This window comes from Brachyistius frenatus, unplaced genomic scaffold (genome assembly GCF_029030835.1).
Source record: "Brachyistius frenatus isolate BFR_SWC_R1_liver_20210118 unplaced genomic scaffold, ASM2903083v1 Contig_312, whole genome shotgun sequence".
NCBI classification, from domain to species: Eukaryota; Metazoa; Chordata; class Actinopteri; family Embiotocidae; genus Brachyistius; species Brachyistius frenatus.
Window position 1 is genome coordinate 201,402 of NW_027210911.1, and position 15,704 is coordinate 217,105.

General features: G+C 41.2%; 1 protein-coding gene across 2 annotated transcripts in view; it reads right to left on the bottom strand.

The window, feature by feature from the left end:
• The window catches only part of large1 (LARGE xylosyl- and glucuronyltransferase 1), a 108,927-nt gene that overhangs the window by 69,819 nt on the left and 23,404 nt on the right, over positions 1-15,704 (bottom strand). Inside the window, exons 1-2 of one of the 2 annotated variants that reach the window (XM_069723009.1) lie at positions 9,487-9,508; positions 8,537-8,723 (exon numbers count right to left, since the gene is read on the bottom strand). In XM_069723009.1, coding sequence (XP_069579110.1) covers positions 8,537-8,642 — 106 coding nt within the window. In that variant the 5' untranslated portion in view covers positions 8,643-8,723; positions 9,487-9,508. Of the gene's footprint in view, positions 1-8,536; positions 8,724-9,486; positions 9,509-15,704 lie in introns of those variants that run through there. The other variant, XM_069723007.1, reaches the window with a different exon arrangement.

Below are 15,704 nucleotides of genomic sequence, written 5' to 3' on the forward strand. Positions count from 1 at the left end.
TTATTTTTGTCGACAGGTTTTAAAAGACCTCAGATCCTGTACAGATAAGATGAACAATTTTCTTCATCTCAGTACATCAAATATATCTAGTTTTTACGAAATCATGCCATCCAGTAAAAGCATTTTACGGTCTCGGATCTACTGCATCACACTGCATTTTAAATGGTCTTTCAGCATTAGGGTGTTTAAATAATGCAGCATGACAACGATCCTAAACAAGCCAATACGTTTTAATGCAAGACAGCAAAGACTGAATGTACAAAGTTCCCGGCACAAGTCAGATCTGCAGTCCAGAAAATTCACGATCATCATCATGAAAATCTCTCTGCTGAGTACAGGACTGTGGAGGCTTTGCAGTAAAATAATTATTACTGTCACTCCATTTCATTTTCTGTTAACTTGGTTGGTTGGTAGGTTGATTGGGTAGTTAGATGGTTGGTTGGTTGGTAGGTTGATTAGATAGTTGGATGGTTGGTTGGTAGGTTGATTAGATAGTTGGATGGTTGGTTGGTTGGTAGGTTGGCAAGACGGTCGATGGGTCGATGGGTTGGTTGGTTTGTTGGTTGGTTTGGTTGGTTCGGTAGGTTGGTAGGTTGGTAAAACAGTTGATTGGTTTGATTTTTTTTTGTTGTTCTTCTGATCTCTTGTTCCAGTCTCCTCAGCAGTAACAGATGAACTGACCTCAAAAGGGACATTGTGCTTTTGGGAATTTTCTGTCCTTTATATACTGTTGATATCGTAGATCTAGCAATCTGTATATTTTATGCATCACCAAAGTTCCACAACATCAGGTGAATTTATGTATAAATGCTGCCTGCAGGTCTACCACGAGGCAACTTTCAGAAAGCTAACCAATCAGAATGAAGAGGGCTTAAAAAGATGCAAGCTAAAACAGCCTGTTTCAAACAGAGGTTGGACTGAGGATTTGTACAAAAGACCAGTATTAAACAAAGAAACTACTGTTTTCCAACTGTAACTAATGCAGACACATGCCAGCAGACCCCCAGAATATGGATATACAGTATAGGTTCTTACCAACTTAGAACCCCGTTCAGGATCAGGTTTCAGGAGCCAGGGTCAGGCTCAAAGATTACAAGCACTAAAGAATAATTGTAATTGTAATAATTGTAATACCCAGCCCTAAAGGCCAGCAGTTAATTATATGCATAAGCACTTTTTGGGTTCGTTCAATATTAATCAGAATCCTTTATCCCAAACCTGCAATGGAAAATGATTCCACATCCACTGCTTCTCTTTGAGGGAAAAGCCTCACAGTGAGGCAGAGGGCTGTTTTTCTACGCCTGTTGATACAGAGCTAAATCAAGTTACAGAGACCTGAAACTGTCATGTTGTGTATGACTCAAATTACAGTGTTGTGCAGTGTGCTACACCTTCAGAGACAGGGATCGAATTATGGGAGAACAGGGACAAGAACAAGGCCTCATGGAAAGAGAAAACTAAATCAAATTTGTGGGAAAGCTGCATGGTTTTGACCATCTCATGCTAAATCATAAATAAAGCAAATACTCTTCACATTGAGTGAACAACAAAAACACAGATCCCCCAACCTATTTTCCTTTCTTACTGAATATATCTTAGCTGTTTCTTACCCTACAGTTTTGATCAGGACTGAGAAACTAATTCCAGGCTTCTGCTGAAAACTTTGCCAACAGTTGAGATCGACACCAGTCACATGACAACCATCTCTAAGCCACAGCTTCTACTTAACCTCTGAGCCCAAAACTCTTTCACACATGTGAGCACATATAAGAAAAATACACAGACATTCAGCCAAACCATAAAACATTCAGAGATATACAGTACATCAGAGCAGCTTCTATGTGGATACCTCGATTGTCGATACCTCTGGGGCATTAGAGCTTGGGCTCAGGAACAACTAAAACCTCTGAGATATAGATTGATAGTTTCAGATGATGTATTCCAGACATCCACTTCTGAGCTAGAGGTAATATTGAATATGAACAAGTGTTCCCTATTTACAAATGCGGGACCCATAAGGTTCAGCAAGGCCTTGAAGGGAACTTAAATGAATTTGGCACGAGGGTCAAAGTAATGAAGTAATGAACAGGCATGTGAATAATGAGGAAAAGACTAGATGTGCACACTGGCCTTTGGGTAAAATCAAAGAGTTGCCTAATTTCATTGAGAAATTTTAAATAAATCTTGCATTTTTCAGACCTCATTACTGCCAATTTAACTGGAATATGGGATCCACTAAACTGGTTTTCAGGAGGCATGTGTGATTTGTTCTCTAAGATGCACAGGGGTAATTAAAGCTAATTCTCATTTATTCATTCATTGGTTTATTCATTCACTCCCACATTCCCTGTTAGACTGTCTGCCCTGAAGTGGTCATTAAGAGGAATGGCAGCATCTAAAGACCACACCGTATTAAAGCTGGAGTGGTAAGCCAAAATTGAAAGTATCAAAGCATGTCTTCACTGTAAGCCAAGAAAAGCCATTTAACATTTGGCAGCGGTATTTGGCAGAGGAGTGACGAGTGAAACAGTAATCCAGAGATGAAAAGATGGAAGCACGGATAACATGTTTCTCATCTCAGAAATGAAAGAAGACTTTGGTCACAGGTGAAGAAAATCAGCATTCACAGCTTAGTTTATATATTTATGAAATTTGAGGTTAAGATACATGGGGGGTGGGGGTTTGAGCAAGTAAGAACTACTGCATTATAATTGGTATAAAAAAACGTCATATCACTGCAGCACATAAACATCAGTGTCGTTTAGGATGATTCGACTTTAGCTTGTAAAAGTTTACGTGGCAAAAATATCAAATTACATAATTACACCACACAACGGCACCCCTTTATCACATGTATTTATCACCTATATTTATCACCTATATTTATCACCTATATTTATCACCTATATTTATCACCGATATTTATCACCTATATTTATCACCTATATTTATCACCGATATTTATCACCGATATTTATCACCTATATTTATCACCGATATTTATCACCGATATTTATCACCTATATTTATCACCTATATTTATCACCGATATTTATCACCTATATTTATCACCTATATTTATCACCGATATTTATCACCTATATTTATCACCTATATTTATCACCGATATTTATCACCGATATTTATCACCTATATTCATCACCGATATTTATCACCTATATTTATCACCTATATTTATCACTGATATTTATCACCGATATTTATCACCTATATTTATCACCTATATTTATCACCGATATTTATCACTGATATTTTCACCTATATTTGCTTATGTTTTGGCAAACGTACCAAACTTTTATTTGCCATTAGAAGTACACTGAATTAGCCACTAACAGTTTTCCGATTTACTAAAAGAACACAAACATGATGATTGACAGGTGAGTTCTGCACGTAGCACCAATAGGACGCGTCGCACAGCAGCGTGTGAAGATCACACGCAGCATTAGAAGAATGAAATGATGGATAAGGTCCATTGTCCCTGTAATAACAGCACTGTGGGTCATACAGCTCAGGATATTTCTTAACCAACAACTTATTTCTCCTCATCTATTGTAAGTCGAGCTGCTACAGGAGCGGAGGGGAAGATGAACATTTTTTCAGGCTCGTCGAGGCTGCAAATAGGCGGTGTGAAGTATCGCCGCACGACTCGCCCACCAGCCGTCAGTATGGAGGTTGTACGTAGAAAATAATAGCAGCAGCTGTGCGACTCCAAATAGAAGTGTGAATTTTGAGATAAATAGCATCAGTCAGATGGCGATGGTTTTAATCCCCTCCATGAGATATGACAGTAAAACTAAAATAATTTGCGATTTGGAGAAAAGCATCACACAGAGTTGAATCCACATTTCTTAGACCTCTGTGTTTAAATGTGGACCAGAAGACAAGCATATACAGAGTCCTGGTCCTGAGTCAGCAGTTATCTCTCTATGACACCATGATGATTAAGGAAGGAAAAAGAAAAATGGTGCCTTCATTTCATTTCCTTTCTGTTGTCATGGTGTCGGCTCAGTTGTCACCACATTCTTGAAAGCCTCCGAAAAACCTGCTGAGGATATGTTGATTAACCTTTTAAAAACACACCTATTTTTTAGGCCTCTGCTCGAAAATTGCATACCCATAATAAAAAGAGTATATCTCTGCAACCACAATACAAAATTATAAAAAACTAATATTTGTAATAATAAAGGGAACACTTGTGGGATTTGTTCAGATGTGTAAATATCAGTATATATGTCCTTTTTTTAATACTAGTTTTGCTAAGTCTTCTCCCTGGCCCCCAATTGGGGGCCTCTAGGGCTTAAAGGGTTAAAGATCTTTTTTGTCAATCTGTTGTTCTCAAGATCAAGGAGAATATTTACAGTACAAAATGAACAGACGTGATTATGGAATACATTTTCACACTGTGGTTTCTGATCCGGTTCCCGGGCTCATCTAAGTACCTACGTGGTTAAATAATAATTAATTTTGCCTTCAGGTCGGAGATCAGATGGATTTTGTGGCAGCAGAACAACACGGCTTTCAGACTACTTCCAGTTTTCAGTGGATTCATGTATTCAGTTTTCTCACTTTGATTTTACACAACTCGACTCGACACTGAACCAACTGAGGCTGAAAAAAACAACAACAAAAAAGCTGCTGCTGAATATTTTAAACCCTTAAGTGTATTTTTGTGTTTTCCAAACAAATATACTGCATCCAAGGACTCGGCGAGACCCATGAACCTGGCCACCCCGTTTCTCCACTTCTACACCTAACACACCGTCCATCATCAGCTCTGACTCTTCTGACTTAGTTTATTACCACAGTTTGATTTCGGCGCTCACTGACCCACACAGGGGAGTAAACACTCCAACTCAACCAAAGTCAACAAAGCAAATAGTATTTTTAACAACATTACATTTCCAGCAGCTTGTATATTTAACACTGTTTCACACGCTCCATGATTGAGCAGCTGGATTTATCACCAAGTGATTCCAACACCAGATGTGCGACTTTAATTCTTAAATGCACATCTCGGTTGATTGGCGACTCAAAACCTCCTCCAGCCATGAGGATCCACCTCACGTTTCATCAGACCTCCACCGGGCACCAAGAGGGGGTTACTACCTGTATAAAGGGGAAGGCTCAGCTGATAACAAAAGTTATTCATAAACTTCTGAAAGGGCACAACTTTCACATTTGAGGTTATTTTTTTTTATCTTCCTGCCGTTATACAAAAAACTTCTACTAAATCAGACCCTTGCTACATTTTCGCTGGTACACAAAACATATCCGATTCACTCAAAATCGTGAACAGAGGATCATACACTAAAGATTATGGACAGGGCATCTGCATGCTTTCAGACCTATGCAGTATTTTCCTTTGAAAAGAGCAGATTGTCTCTGCAGGTTCACTAATGTGGCAGCTCATCCAGACGAAGCACCACAGACCCCAGAGACTCTCCGTCCTTCTGATTCTGTCCGACAGGAAAACTCAGCCGAGAGGAGAGAGAAGGAAAAGCAGCAGGACGGAGCGATGGATGGAGACAGAGACGTAGAGAGACACGAGGTGACAACGTTCGCTCATCTCTGGAGTGTTGGGAGGGCTTATATAGAAGTGAACTGGTCAGCAGCACCTGGTCTCACCCTTCATACACAAACATTCAACCCTGGAGTTTTAACATGTTGAAGACTATTGTCAGAGATGGGCCTGGACACTAAACAAAAGCACAAACAATGAAAACTGTTTACAATATAAAGCATGCTCAACATTTTTTGCAACTGAAAGACAGATTAACATTCAGGATCCACCCGGTTTGAATTTCAATTTGAATTTTACAACCCATTCTGCTTTATGGGGGGAAGATGTGGAGCCAACAAATAAATCTAGATGTCAGCCAGTGTCAAAGCATCTGATTAAAATGCACAGAGTGAATTTGGTAAAAGCATCTTGCAGGTGCACATGACAGCATCAATGAAATATTAGATCAATGTAAAACAAAGTGATCCTAAATGGCACCACTTCACAGCCCCGCCACGCCAACAGTCACCTCACTCAACTGGACTGATGCTCTGCTCACCAGAACCATCAGAGACATCATGACAAAAGCAGAAATATATCACCTGTTGGACCTCAAAGTAAAACGGCATGTTATCCAGCTCTGAAAAAAACAAATGCTGAAACAACCGACACAGAAACAGACAGAAATTCCCTAATAAATAATAAAGACTTGACCACTGCTCTGATGATGAGGAATGACATGCTGTACTGGGGGAATTATGAGAGCTGTTTTCACTGGACTGGCATGTTTGTTTTCAATATTCTAATTTTATCTTGTTGTCTGAATTATTGTTTAGCTCACAATGAACATCTTATATTTGTTTTTGTACCTTTTTTCTTTATTTCAAATTTGGACCAGAATTTAATTCAATATTATTTAAAAATAGGAAAATCTATCAAATGTTAAACAGCTGTTACAGTTCAATTTCAAACACTTCATTTTTTTGACTGTTCATTTTTACATGCATTTAGTCCCATATGGTAGTTTTTGTTTTCTTTAACTGGACATCTTGCAAATGAACGTCAGTACTGATGACAGTTCTGTACCTAAATATGGCCATGCCAAAAGCATTGTGAAATGAAATGAACTGAAGTGAATTGAGAGGCAGAGAGACAGAGAGGAGGAGGAGGGGGAGGAGGGAGGGAGAATGGAGTGAAAGAGTGAAAGAGTGAATGGGAGAGCTGCAGCCAGTCAAGCACATTGTTCCTGTCTCACACATTCAGGCCTCACCTCCAGCCGACACTCCCTGCAGCCAGGTCCTTTCACAACTTATCACACTCCCAGCGACTCCTCCCCACCGCCAGGAGTTTACTGCCAAATCTAATAATTACTTTGCAGATCTTGGTGACTATTGCATTATGGGAGTGTATTCACGTATGCAGTCTCCAGTGACTGTGACCCCCAGTCAAAATTGTCAATTTAATCATAATTAATAATGGCACTACTGCAGCATTTCAATCCTGTGAGTCAAAGTCATTAAAATGGCTCCAAGAACTCCAGGACTATATTGTCTGGAGGAAGTAATCAACTTTGGACAGGCCTCAGTAATTCATTAATATCCCACCTCCAGAAGAGAGACGGGGGAAGGGTGACTTTGTCTCCAGGAAATTTGTTTCTACAGACTTTCTGGGACAAATCTGAAGGGTTCTTATGAACAATAAGAAAAAGTACAACAATAATGTTGTTTATTCACTGTACATGTAATTCCAACAGCCTAAAATTATTTATTGTTTTAAATCAAACTTTCTTCATTTTAGCATTTCATCAAGACCGTATTTCATAATTAGATTACATTAATGGTAGAGGACAAATATTCACGCCTCTTACTGCTGTCAAACTAATGTTAGTAGTTTGTTGAAGATATTTTTTCTAGGCAATCAAACAGGCCAAAAGCATATTTCAAAGAATGACTGAAAAGCTGATATGTGAATTTTTTTTATTTTGATTAAATGGAAAATGAATGTGAAAAAACCTTTTATTGTAGCTTCCAGACTGAAGTAAGAGATTAACGGACATGTGTCTCATTGTTGTGTTCCTGTGGGTTTGTTTTACATTCTGCCCCAAACCGTTTCTTTCACATTGTTGTTTTTTTTTTTTTGTCAGATATCACCAGTGACTGTGTTTACACTTCAAGTAAACGTGTGTGCACAACATGAGTGTTTGTGGTTGTTGCACTGTTCATCATCATATAGAACATGATTGGAAAGAAATGAGGTCATATCAATATCAATGGGCCGTCACAGCAATGACACAACTAACTCAACATCTTGCTAACAAAGCCGACCAAAGCCTCTGGGTTGAGGAATCTTGAGACAGAGGTTATGACCATAGACTGTAACAATGACAAACAACCACAGACTGCATATAAAAGTGTTCGTAGCTTCCAGGTCTGTAAAATGGTTCCCATGCAGAAGTGTCTTAAAGCTGCAATACCAGCGAGTGCCACTAGAGGTCGGCTCCAAAAAGCCTCCGGCTCCATAGACTCCCATTCAACTTCTCTCATCAAATCCAAAGTGAATAAAATGTGTCCATCAGTTCTCTCGGTGTTGTTAGCTAAAGTCACTCCTTCTTATTAGTTTTCTGGAGGTCCATCTGAAAATAATCCCTCATTCATTAGAAAAGAAGATTCAAGAAGACCTGTTTTTGGGGGCGTGTCTGTTTGATTGACAGGTCTGTGGAGCAGTCAGGTTACAGCTATTGGTGGGCGGGACGTAGTATCGTCAGGTTTCCAATCATCCATTCTCCACTGACCTTAAATGACCTCATCATGTGAACACATCACCCTCCAAATTATCTGCAGCTTTAATTATTTTACCCAGAAACCAATGTGTTTTTGCGTCCTCTCATGTGAGAGGAACAAACCTGCAGATGGCTCCAGCCAAGGACCCAATCAGCTTTGGTGAGTCCCGTTAAGCCACACACGTACAACAATGTGTCATTTTGTCAGTTCCCATTATTAATGCCGGCGTGCTTACCTTGAAAGCTTCCGACTGACAGGTACAGCCAGGTGAGTGCTGGAATGAAGAGCAGGGCAAGGGAGGCCGCCAGGAACTTCCTGCGCCCGCGACACATTCCCAGCATCCTCTGGACCAGAGCGAATGGAAAGAGAGGTGAAGTGACCTCTATGTGGGCAGCAGCTGTTGTCCAGGCTGATTCATGGCACTGGAAGAGAGGTGGCAGAGGGAAGAACGAGGTCAGACACTTCACATCCTACATACACTGTTACAGCTGAGCAGAAGGACAACTTATCACCAACTACGTCACTTAGAATGTAAATTACACATTCAGAAAACAATGACTGCAGCCATGAAGCAGTTCACCGCTTTTAGTTTGGTTGGATTCATGTTATTAAATATTGTATGAATCAGGAAGTGACATACTAATCTGACTTGATGACCTAAACTAATTTGTCAATCTCCAGTTCGATGCAGGGCAGAGTGTATAGAAGTCTCATCATATGATATTAGTGGAAATCCTCTTTCCGTTACAACCACATTTGTCCAATTACCCGGGTGACCTCAGTCGATTTTTAATCTTCACCAGAGACTGCCCAGGGATGAAACATAATACCTCTGGCTGGCGCTGTGGGGGCTGGCACAAACACAAGCCACGATGCCAATTATCATGGTGTCAGCCAGTAAAACGCCATCTATGGAGCATATTTCTAAATGAAAAGTATTTCCAGCGCTTACTGAATCAGTTTTTTCTCTTTTTATTGTGGCCTGGATGATGTAAAGAGTGCAGAGAGAGTCGGGTCGGAGGCTGGAGGAGATTAAACAAGCATCTCAAGTATGGCAACGCAGCTTTGATAGGCAGACTGTGAATCGTTTCAGTGGCTCCTTAGCCTCTGACCTCTGTGTGATATTAGCTCTCCACTGGATAACGTGATTTACATTGCAAATACTACACTGAAGTCTTTTATTACCGTATCCAAGTGAGGTGTCAGAGCAAGCAGGACAAGCTTGATCCAGTCATGGAAGAACTCGGGGAGGAAAGGCGTTGTGTTGGAAGAGGGCAGCAGCTGAGAATGAAGGGGAACTGCAGACTGAAGCACATTTCTGGCCAATGTTACAAGCTATCAGCTTCGGGGCCAAGATGTAACATGATGCCATCTGTTTCCATCAGTCTAGCAGGGCAGCAACACAAGACAACTTTCTCATTGTGTTGCCTTGACCTCCTTAACGCAATTAGCTTGTCAATTTTATCTTAAAAACAAATGATGACTTTTCTTTCTATGAAGGATGTATGTTGTAAATAGCCTGACATACCCAGAGCCAAATTCACTGCATGGATATATGGGTCTGGGAACACAATAGAGTCAGTAACAGTCATTCCATCCTGCTGGGCGTAGACCTCAGGTTCATTTTAACCAATCAGCATGAGCAGAAACCGGCCGACAGTCTGCCACCGCTGCAGCTACCTACCTTTCACCAAAGCCTTTATCTCGGAGAACAAATCGTTTTTAATGGGAGCGCCACATTTCTCCCAAACGCCTGACGAGGCGGTGAGCGTTTATTCTCTGCTAAACGAGGAACGTTTTTTTATTTGTTTTCGGTCACCGAGAGTTAAAAAAATGTTGAACAATAATAATGAACTTTATTTGTATAGCATTTGTCTAAACTCCAGTTACAAAGTGCTTCACATAAAATAAGCCATTAAAAGCAAAACAACCCGTGAATTCTAACAAGCCTCAACAATACAATGATCATATAAAACCAACATAAAAACACATTAAACCAGGGTATACAAGAAATAAAAGACTAAAATCAGTAAAGGCGCTCGGATAAAAGTATGTTTTAAGAAGAGATTTGCCACATCGCTTTGAACCTTTTTATTTTTGTCCATCATGACTTTCATTTAGTGGAATGCTAAATTAGAAGAATACTCTTACCCATACAGTTTCAGTATGTACTCTGTTCTTCATGGGGAAACTAATAAATTTGGAATCATTTATTGACGAAAAGTTTTATCAACACAATTTTAGCACTGCATGCCACAAGTATTGTCCAGTTTTTGGGAGCACCACCCACCATGTATCTGCTACCAGCACAGACACTGCAGTCAGAACAATAATGGGCTTCACCACTGCTCACATTCCCCAAAGTGAAAAAGCCTAAACACGCTTACATTGAATAAGACGTCAACAGCCTTCATTTGACTTCTCGGTCAAACTCAACTTGCACTATAAAAACCCAATTCTACCTCAAACGCACAAACATTTATGATGTAACGTCAGGGACATGAACAAGGAATCACATCCAATCCTCACTAATCTTGCTCGGTACAAAAAGTAATGCGATATCCATAGCATGCCTTTAAATTTATAGTTATTGCTAGAGATGTCAATGGCAGGCCTTCCCTCATGGCTCAACAGTAAGTTAATAGAAAATGGAATTTTATATCCACAGCTCAATAGCAAACTGCTGTGTGTTGACAGTAAAAGTGATGAGCGATGATTACGAGAGCAGTGGTTTACTGGTGGAAAAAAAGCTGTGGGGAAACCTGCTGAGAGAGTCTGATTGAATCGTTGTGTGGAGGAGGGCGCTGCAGTCGAGCAGGGGAAGATTTAGAGAGGTTACAGACAAAAGGGGTTAGAAAAAATAACAAAGACATAATGAAAACATCTGAACAGAGAGCCATGATGGACACCGTAGCAACCATGGACTCTATTCAATTCAAAGCCAGGTCAAAATCAAAACTCCTCGTTTCGAGCCTAATTTCAATCGTCTACAGAACTTTTTCAGAACTGCATTAGTAATTTCTACATTATTTACGGGAACGGATGTAAATTAAAGGTCTACTTTCTTCTAGAGAAATAATCCCGGTAGAAAGTCTTCATAGTGTAACGTGGATGGAGACACGGTTTCTGGACGGAGCTATCAGCAAAGACAGAACTATCACTCCCTTGCAAAAATGAAGATTGGGTCGACAGGTCAACAAAGCATCCAATTTTTCCTATTTCCTACCAACAGTCGATGTTGGTTTGCTTGAATCATGAAACCGGTTGTTCCTCCAGATATTTTGAACAATAAACCTTCAGCTTTCATTTCTATCTGGATCCATCAGGGTTGCAGTTCTGCCATTGTTTCTGTCAGACCTAGTAATGTACAGCCCACCACTATAACCTTTGTGATATCGAGGGACAGAGAGAGAGGCTCAGCTGTAGAGTCCAGTAGAGGGAGGTCATCGAGGGTTCATCGCGTGGTCAACAACAGCGCTGTTGTAGGAGCTTGGAATCAGGGGGGCGGAGCTTGCAGTCTTTGGATTTGGGGGATAAAGAATGATGTTGGTGATTGTGTGTAGCAGGTAGGAATTTGTGGCTTTGAGCAAAGATAACGCTGCCAAAGTATGTAAAAACAAGTCATTCTAGTTTAGATGTAAAACAGGTAGAGCAGGGTGGTGGTGAGTATTGAGGGGAGTAGTTCAGGGACACCAGGACTGCTGATGAACCTTCCAGGGGTCGTGGGCCGAACTTGATGAAACACCATTGAAGGGAGGTTCCCACTTGATAAACCCCAGTCAGATACTAAGGCTTTGTACGAGGTGGTGTCTTCCTTGGGTGTATTAACACAGCATGTATAGTGTCAGCATAGCATCCTGTTTTATTAGGTGAAGACAGGTAGTAATACTGAGCGAGTCGACCCTTTATTGTTATTCCACATTAATACGTTAGTACGTTCAAATAAAACTAGCTGGCTGTTCACCTTGGTCACCTTATGGTTTATTTATAAGCATAATGCAGCTTGTAATAACTCTTAAAGGCACTTTAAATAGCAGTGTTGATGGTTTGTCGCAGATGTCGAGGTATTGTTTGGCAGAGATATCTACTGAATTTAGCCCGCTAACCAGCTAGCGCCAGCCTGGCCTGTCTTGTAATACCACTTTGCACCACAAGATGGTACAGTGAGTCACTTCGTGTCAAATCTGCCCACAGTCCAACATCAAAGGAAGAAGTATCCTCTCTTCTAGTTATGATGAGTGGAATTAAAAAACACAACAATGGCTGAAACTTCTGGAAAAATAGAAGAAGCGTTACCATCTGCTGCCAGAGAGATTGATGCTGAACTCGCTGCGTTTCTGGTGAATAAACAGCGTTGGTGTAATATTGGCTCATAAAGGCATCTAATGGTATAACAGCAGCATTGTTCTGACCATCGGTCAGGTGGGGACAAACCCCGGTGGGCTGCTGCATCTGTGTGGCGGTGAACCGTTAAAAACCCATTCATTTCTGTCTGACGCCGTGCGCCTCCTCACCGGCTCGTCTCTGTGGGTCGGAGAGCGCCCTGATGACTTTCTTTCCACAGCTCACCTCCGTGGATCAATACTGGCAGAGTTGATATGTTTAGTTTTCCGTTGATACGTCGTTCAGAGCAGTTATCACAGATGAGATGAAGAGCTCCGTTAGCTCATCATCCCGTCTGCCAACCTGAGACCGTTTTATGTTTTATGTTGTTACAGAGTGGATGATTTTTAATATGCAGTCCAGCTGGTTTGATCCATCGCTGGTAACGAGGCTCAGTTTAACCAAAGAACCCTTAAAATCCAAAATGGAGGTCACCATCACAACCCGACCCTTCACGTTTCCATCCAAATAATTTAAACATTTCCCTTAACCTAATACAAATGGGATCCTTTCATAATTTATTTGGAAGAAGTCCTTCAGGATGGACATTCACTGTTGACCAGTTTATGTGACAAAATAATCTCTACTCGAGGTCTCACGAGCTTTCAGACACATCTGCTTCTTGCAAACGATCAAACACAGATGACCAAATTAAATAATCACTCAACATGTGACTGAGGTTCCATATTGAGGCCAAATGATGAAACCTGAGTTTGTTCCATTCACTAAAGACCATCAGATGTGGAGCTTAAAGAAAAGTTGACCTCAGAGCTGCGATCATTTCTGACTTATCCCGAATATACAATAGCTGAACCCAATTTGGCCCATTTGAATTTGAAAAGGCATGAAATGAATTCACACTGCTGACTCGGAGAAGTCCCCCGGCGTGAGAACTGCTTTCTGCTGCAGAGAACTGTGACACAGCGTCTGAAAATGGTTTATTACACCTGTCACTTCTGATTTGATCCCAGATTGCCCTCGGCTCTGAGCCACGGGAGCACCTCACGACGCCCCCGTGGAGCGCCGACACCAGCGGCAGGACGTGCCCTCCACCAGCCGCTCTGTTCGGTCATGTGACCGGCCGAGAGGGAGAAAGGACCCGGACTGTCCATCGACTTTCTGAGCTGAACAGAACAGGAAGTGATCAAAAGGTGCAGAGCGTCATTACATAGTCATATTTCAGACGGAGGAACAAAGATGAGGAGCAGATCTGTGGAGAGTCTCTCTCAACGTGATGATCACAAGTGTCCACAGGTCAGAACAACCCACATGATCCTGACAGGAGTACGGAGTGCACCAGGACTGAAAGACTGAAAGACTCCTGCCTCACCACCAGAGGGGAGAAAAAAATATTGATTGAGTCGTGGGAGTTTGCTATCATTTCATTATCTTATCTTATCTGTGCACTCATTAGCATTCTGTTGTCGTTGGGAGGGATATGTGCACCGCTGTGCAGAGAAGGCTGTGCAGCATGTATGTCATCGCAGCTTTAGAAGCATATAAAGGCATTTAGAGGTGAAGTCACACAAATCCTCCGCAGCGAGGGGGAGCGTGAGATGGGCACAGGCTTCTTTTCATGCAAATCAGCTTAGTGCTGAGGAGGTCTACCTGGGAGCTCTTCTGATGCTCTAATACGATTTCACATTACCTCAAACCCTACACAAAAAAACCTTGACTGGTGAGGATTAGTCATTAGGCAAGAGGCTGAGTCTGGGATCTACACTTAACTCAGCATGTAATGGTATATCAGAAACCTTTATCTTACAACTGATTAACAGCAGCAGGGGAATCCAGGTTCATTAAGACTTCTGTCTTTTTACATCTCAGTAAAATCACGTTAAGTACATGTGTTCCTATTAGTCAGCATTGCGTTGCTACTGGTCCACAGGTTGTCTTTTGACCCACTGATTGATTGCTGAGTCTCAGAAAGGCAATGAGAGTCCATTGAGAATGCGATGGACAATACATGAAAATGACTATCCGATAAGTATATTTAGACCCGATTCACATTCCAAACCAGAACAGAGTCACAGAGGTTGGGAAAAACAGAGCTTCTGTCGCTATGGAGACCTATAACCTATTTTTTTAGATTGCAGTCAAAACAAATAGTTTGCAACCACTTTGAACTCGGCGTATCCTGAGTTATCTCAGAAAGCGTTTCCCTTTAATCGCTGCACCAGCATAAAGCTCACTTTGTTTGTGACGGACCTTCTCTGAGTGGATATAACTCAGCGGGAGACAACATCTCCAGGCTACATTTGGTATTTGAACGTATTTTCATATAAAGCAGCACGATACATTTATACAACAGCTGGAAGATGAACTGCTGTTAAGTTGGGAGAGACACAGACCTTTAAAGGCCCAGATGAAGCAATTAATCACGACCGACTCTGAGCTGGAGGCTAAACTGCAGAAAAAAAAAAATACATCCTACTGAAACATTCATCTTCATGGGGATTTTTTTTTTTCCCTGCTCATCTCTCTCAGGCTGAAAGTTCACTCTTGCTGTCACAAGCCAAATAGCACTGTTGGTTCAGGCAAACTTAGAACATCAAGGTTCATTCAACACTTTACAGAATACTTTAAAAAAATACAGAAAAATACACGTGGAACAAAAACACCTCCTGCCTCCTCGTTCACAAAATGAACAACTGACCTGCATCAAAGACATTTCTTTTCACCTTCATTAGGTTGATATTTTGTGGGAAGGACTTCAATAACAAGATGAAAATGATCACAGAGTCACGTGATCGTGTCCTTGTGTTCCACCTCAAAACACATACCACCGAGAGCAAAGTAGGGCACGGGCCTAAAAACAGAAATGGTGTCATCGGAGTCTTCCCCATGGAAGCAGTGGAGGGTGACACTTAAACACAGCGTACAGCTGCTAATGAGCAGCGACATGAAGATCCAGAAGACTCAGACCCGCTTCTGTCTGGGTTTCATTCTCAAGGCAAAGAAATACATTCAACCCTGTATGCGAAATTACAGTTTTTCTGAATTGCTGAAACACTAAACCC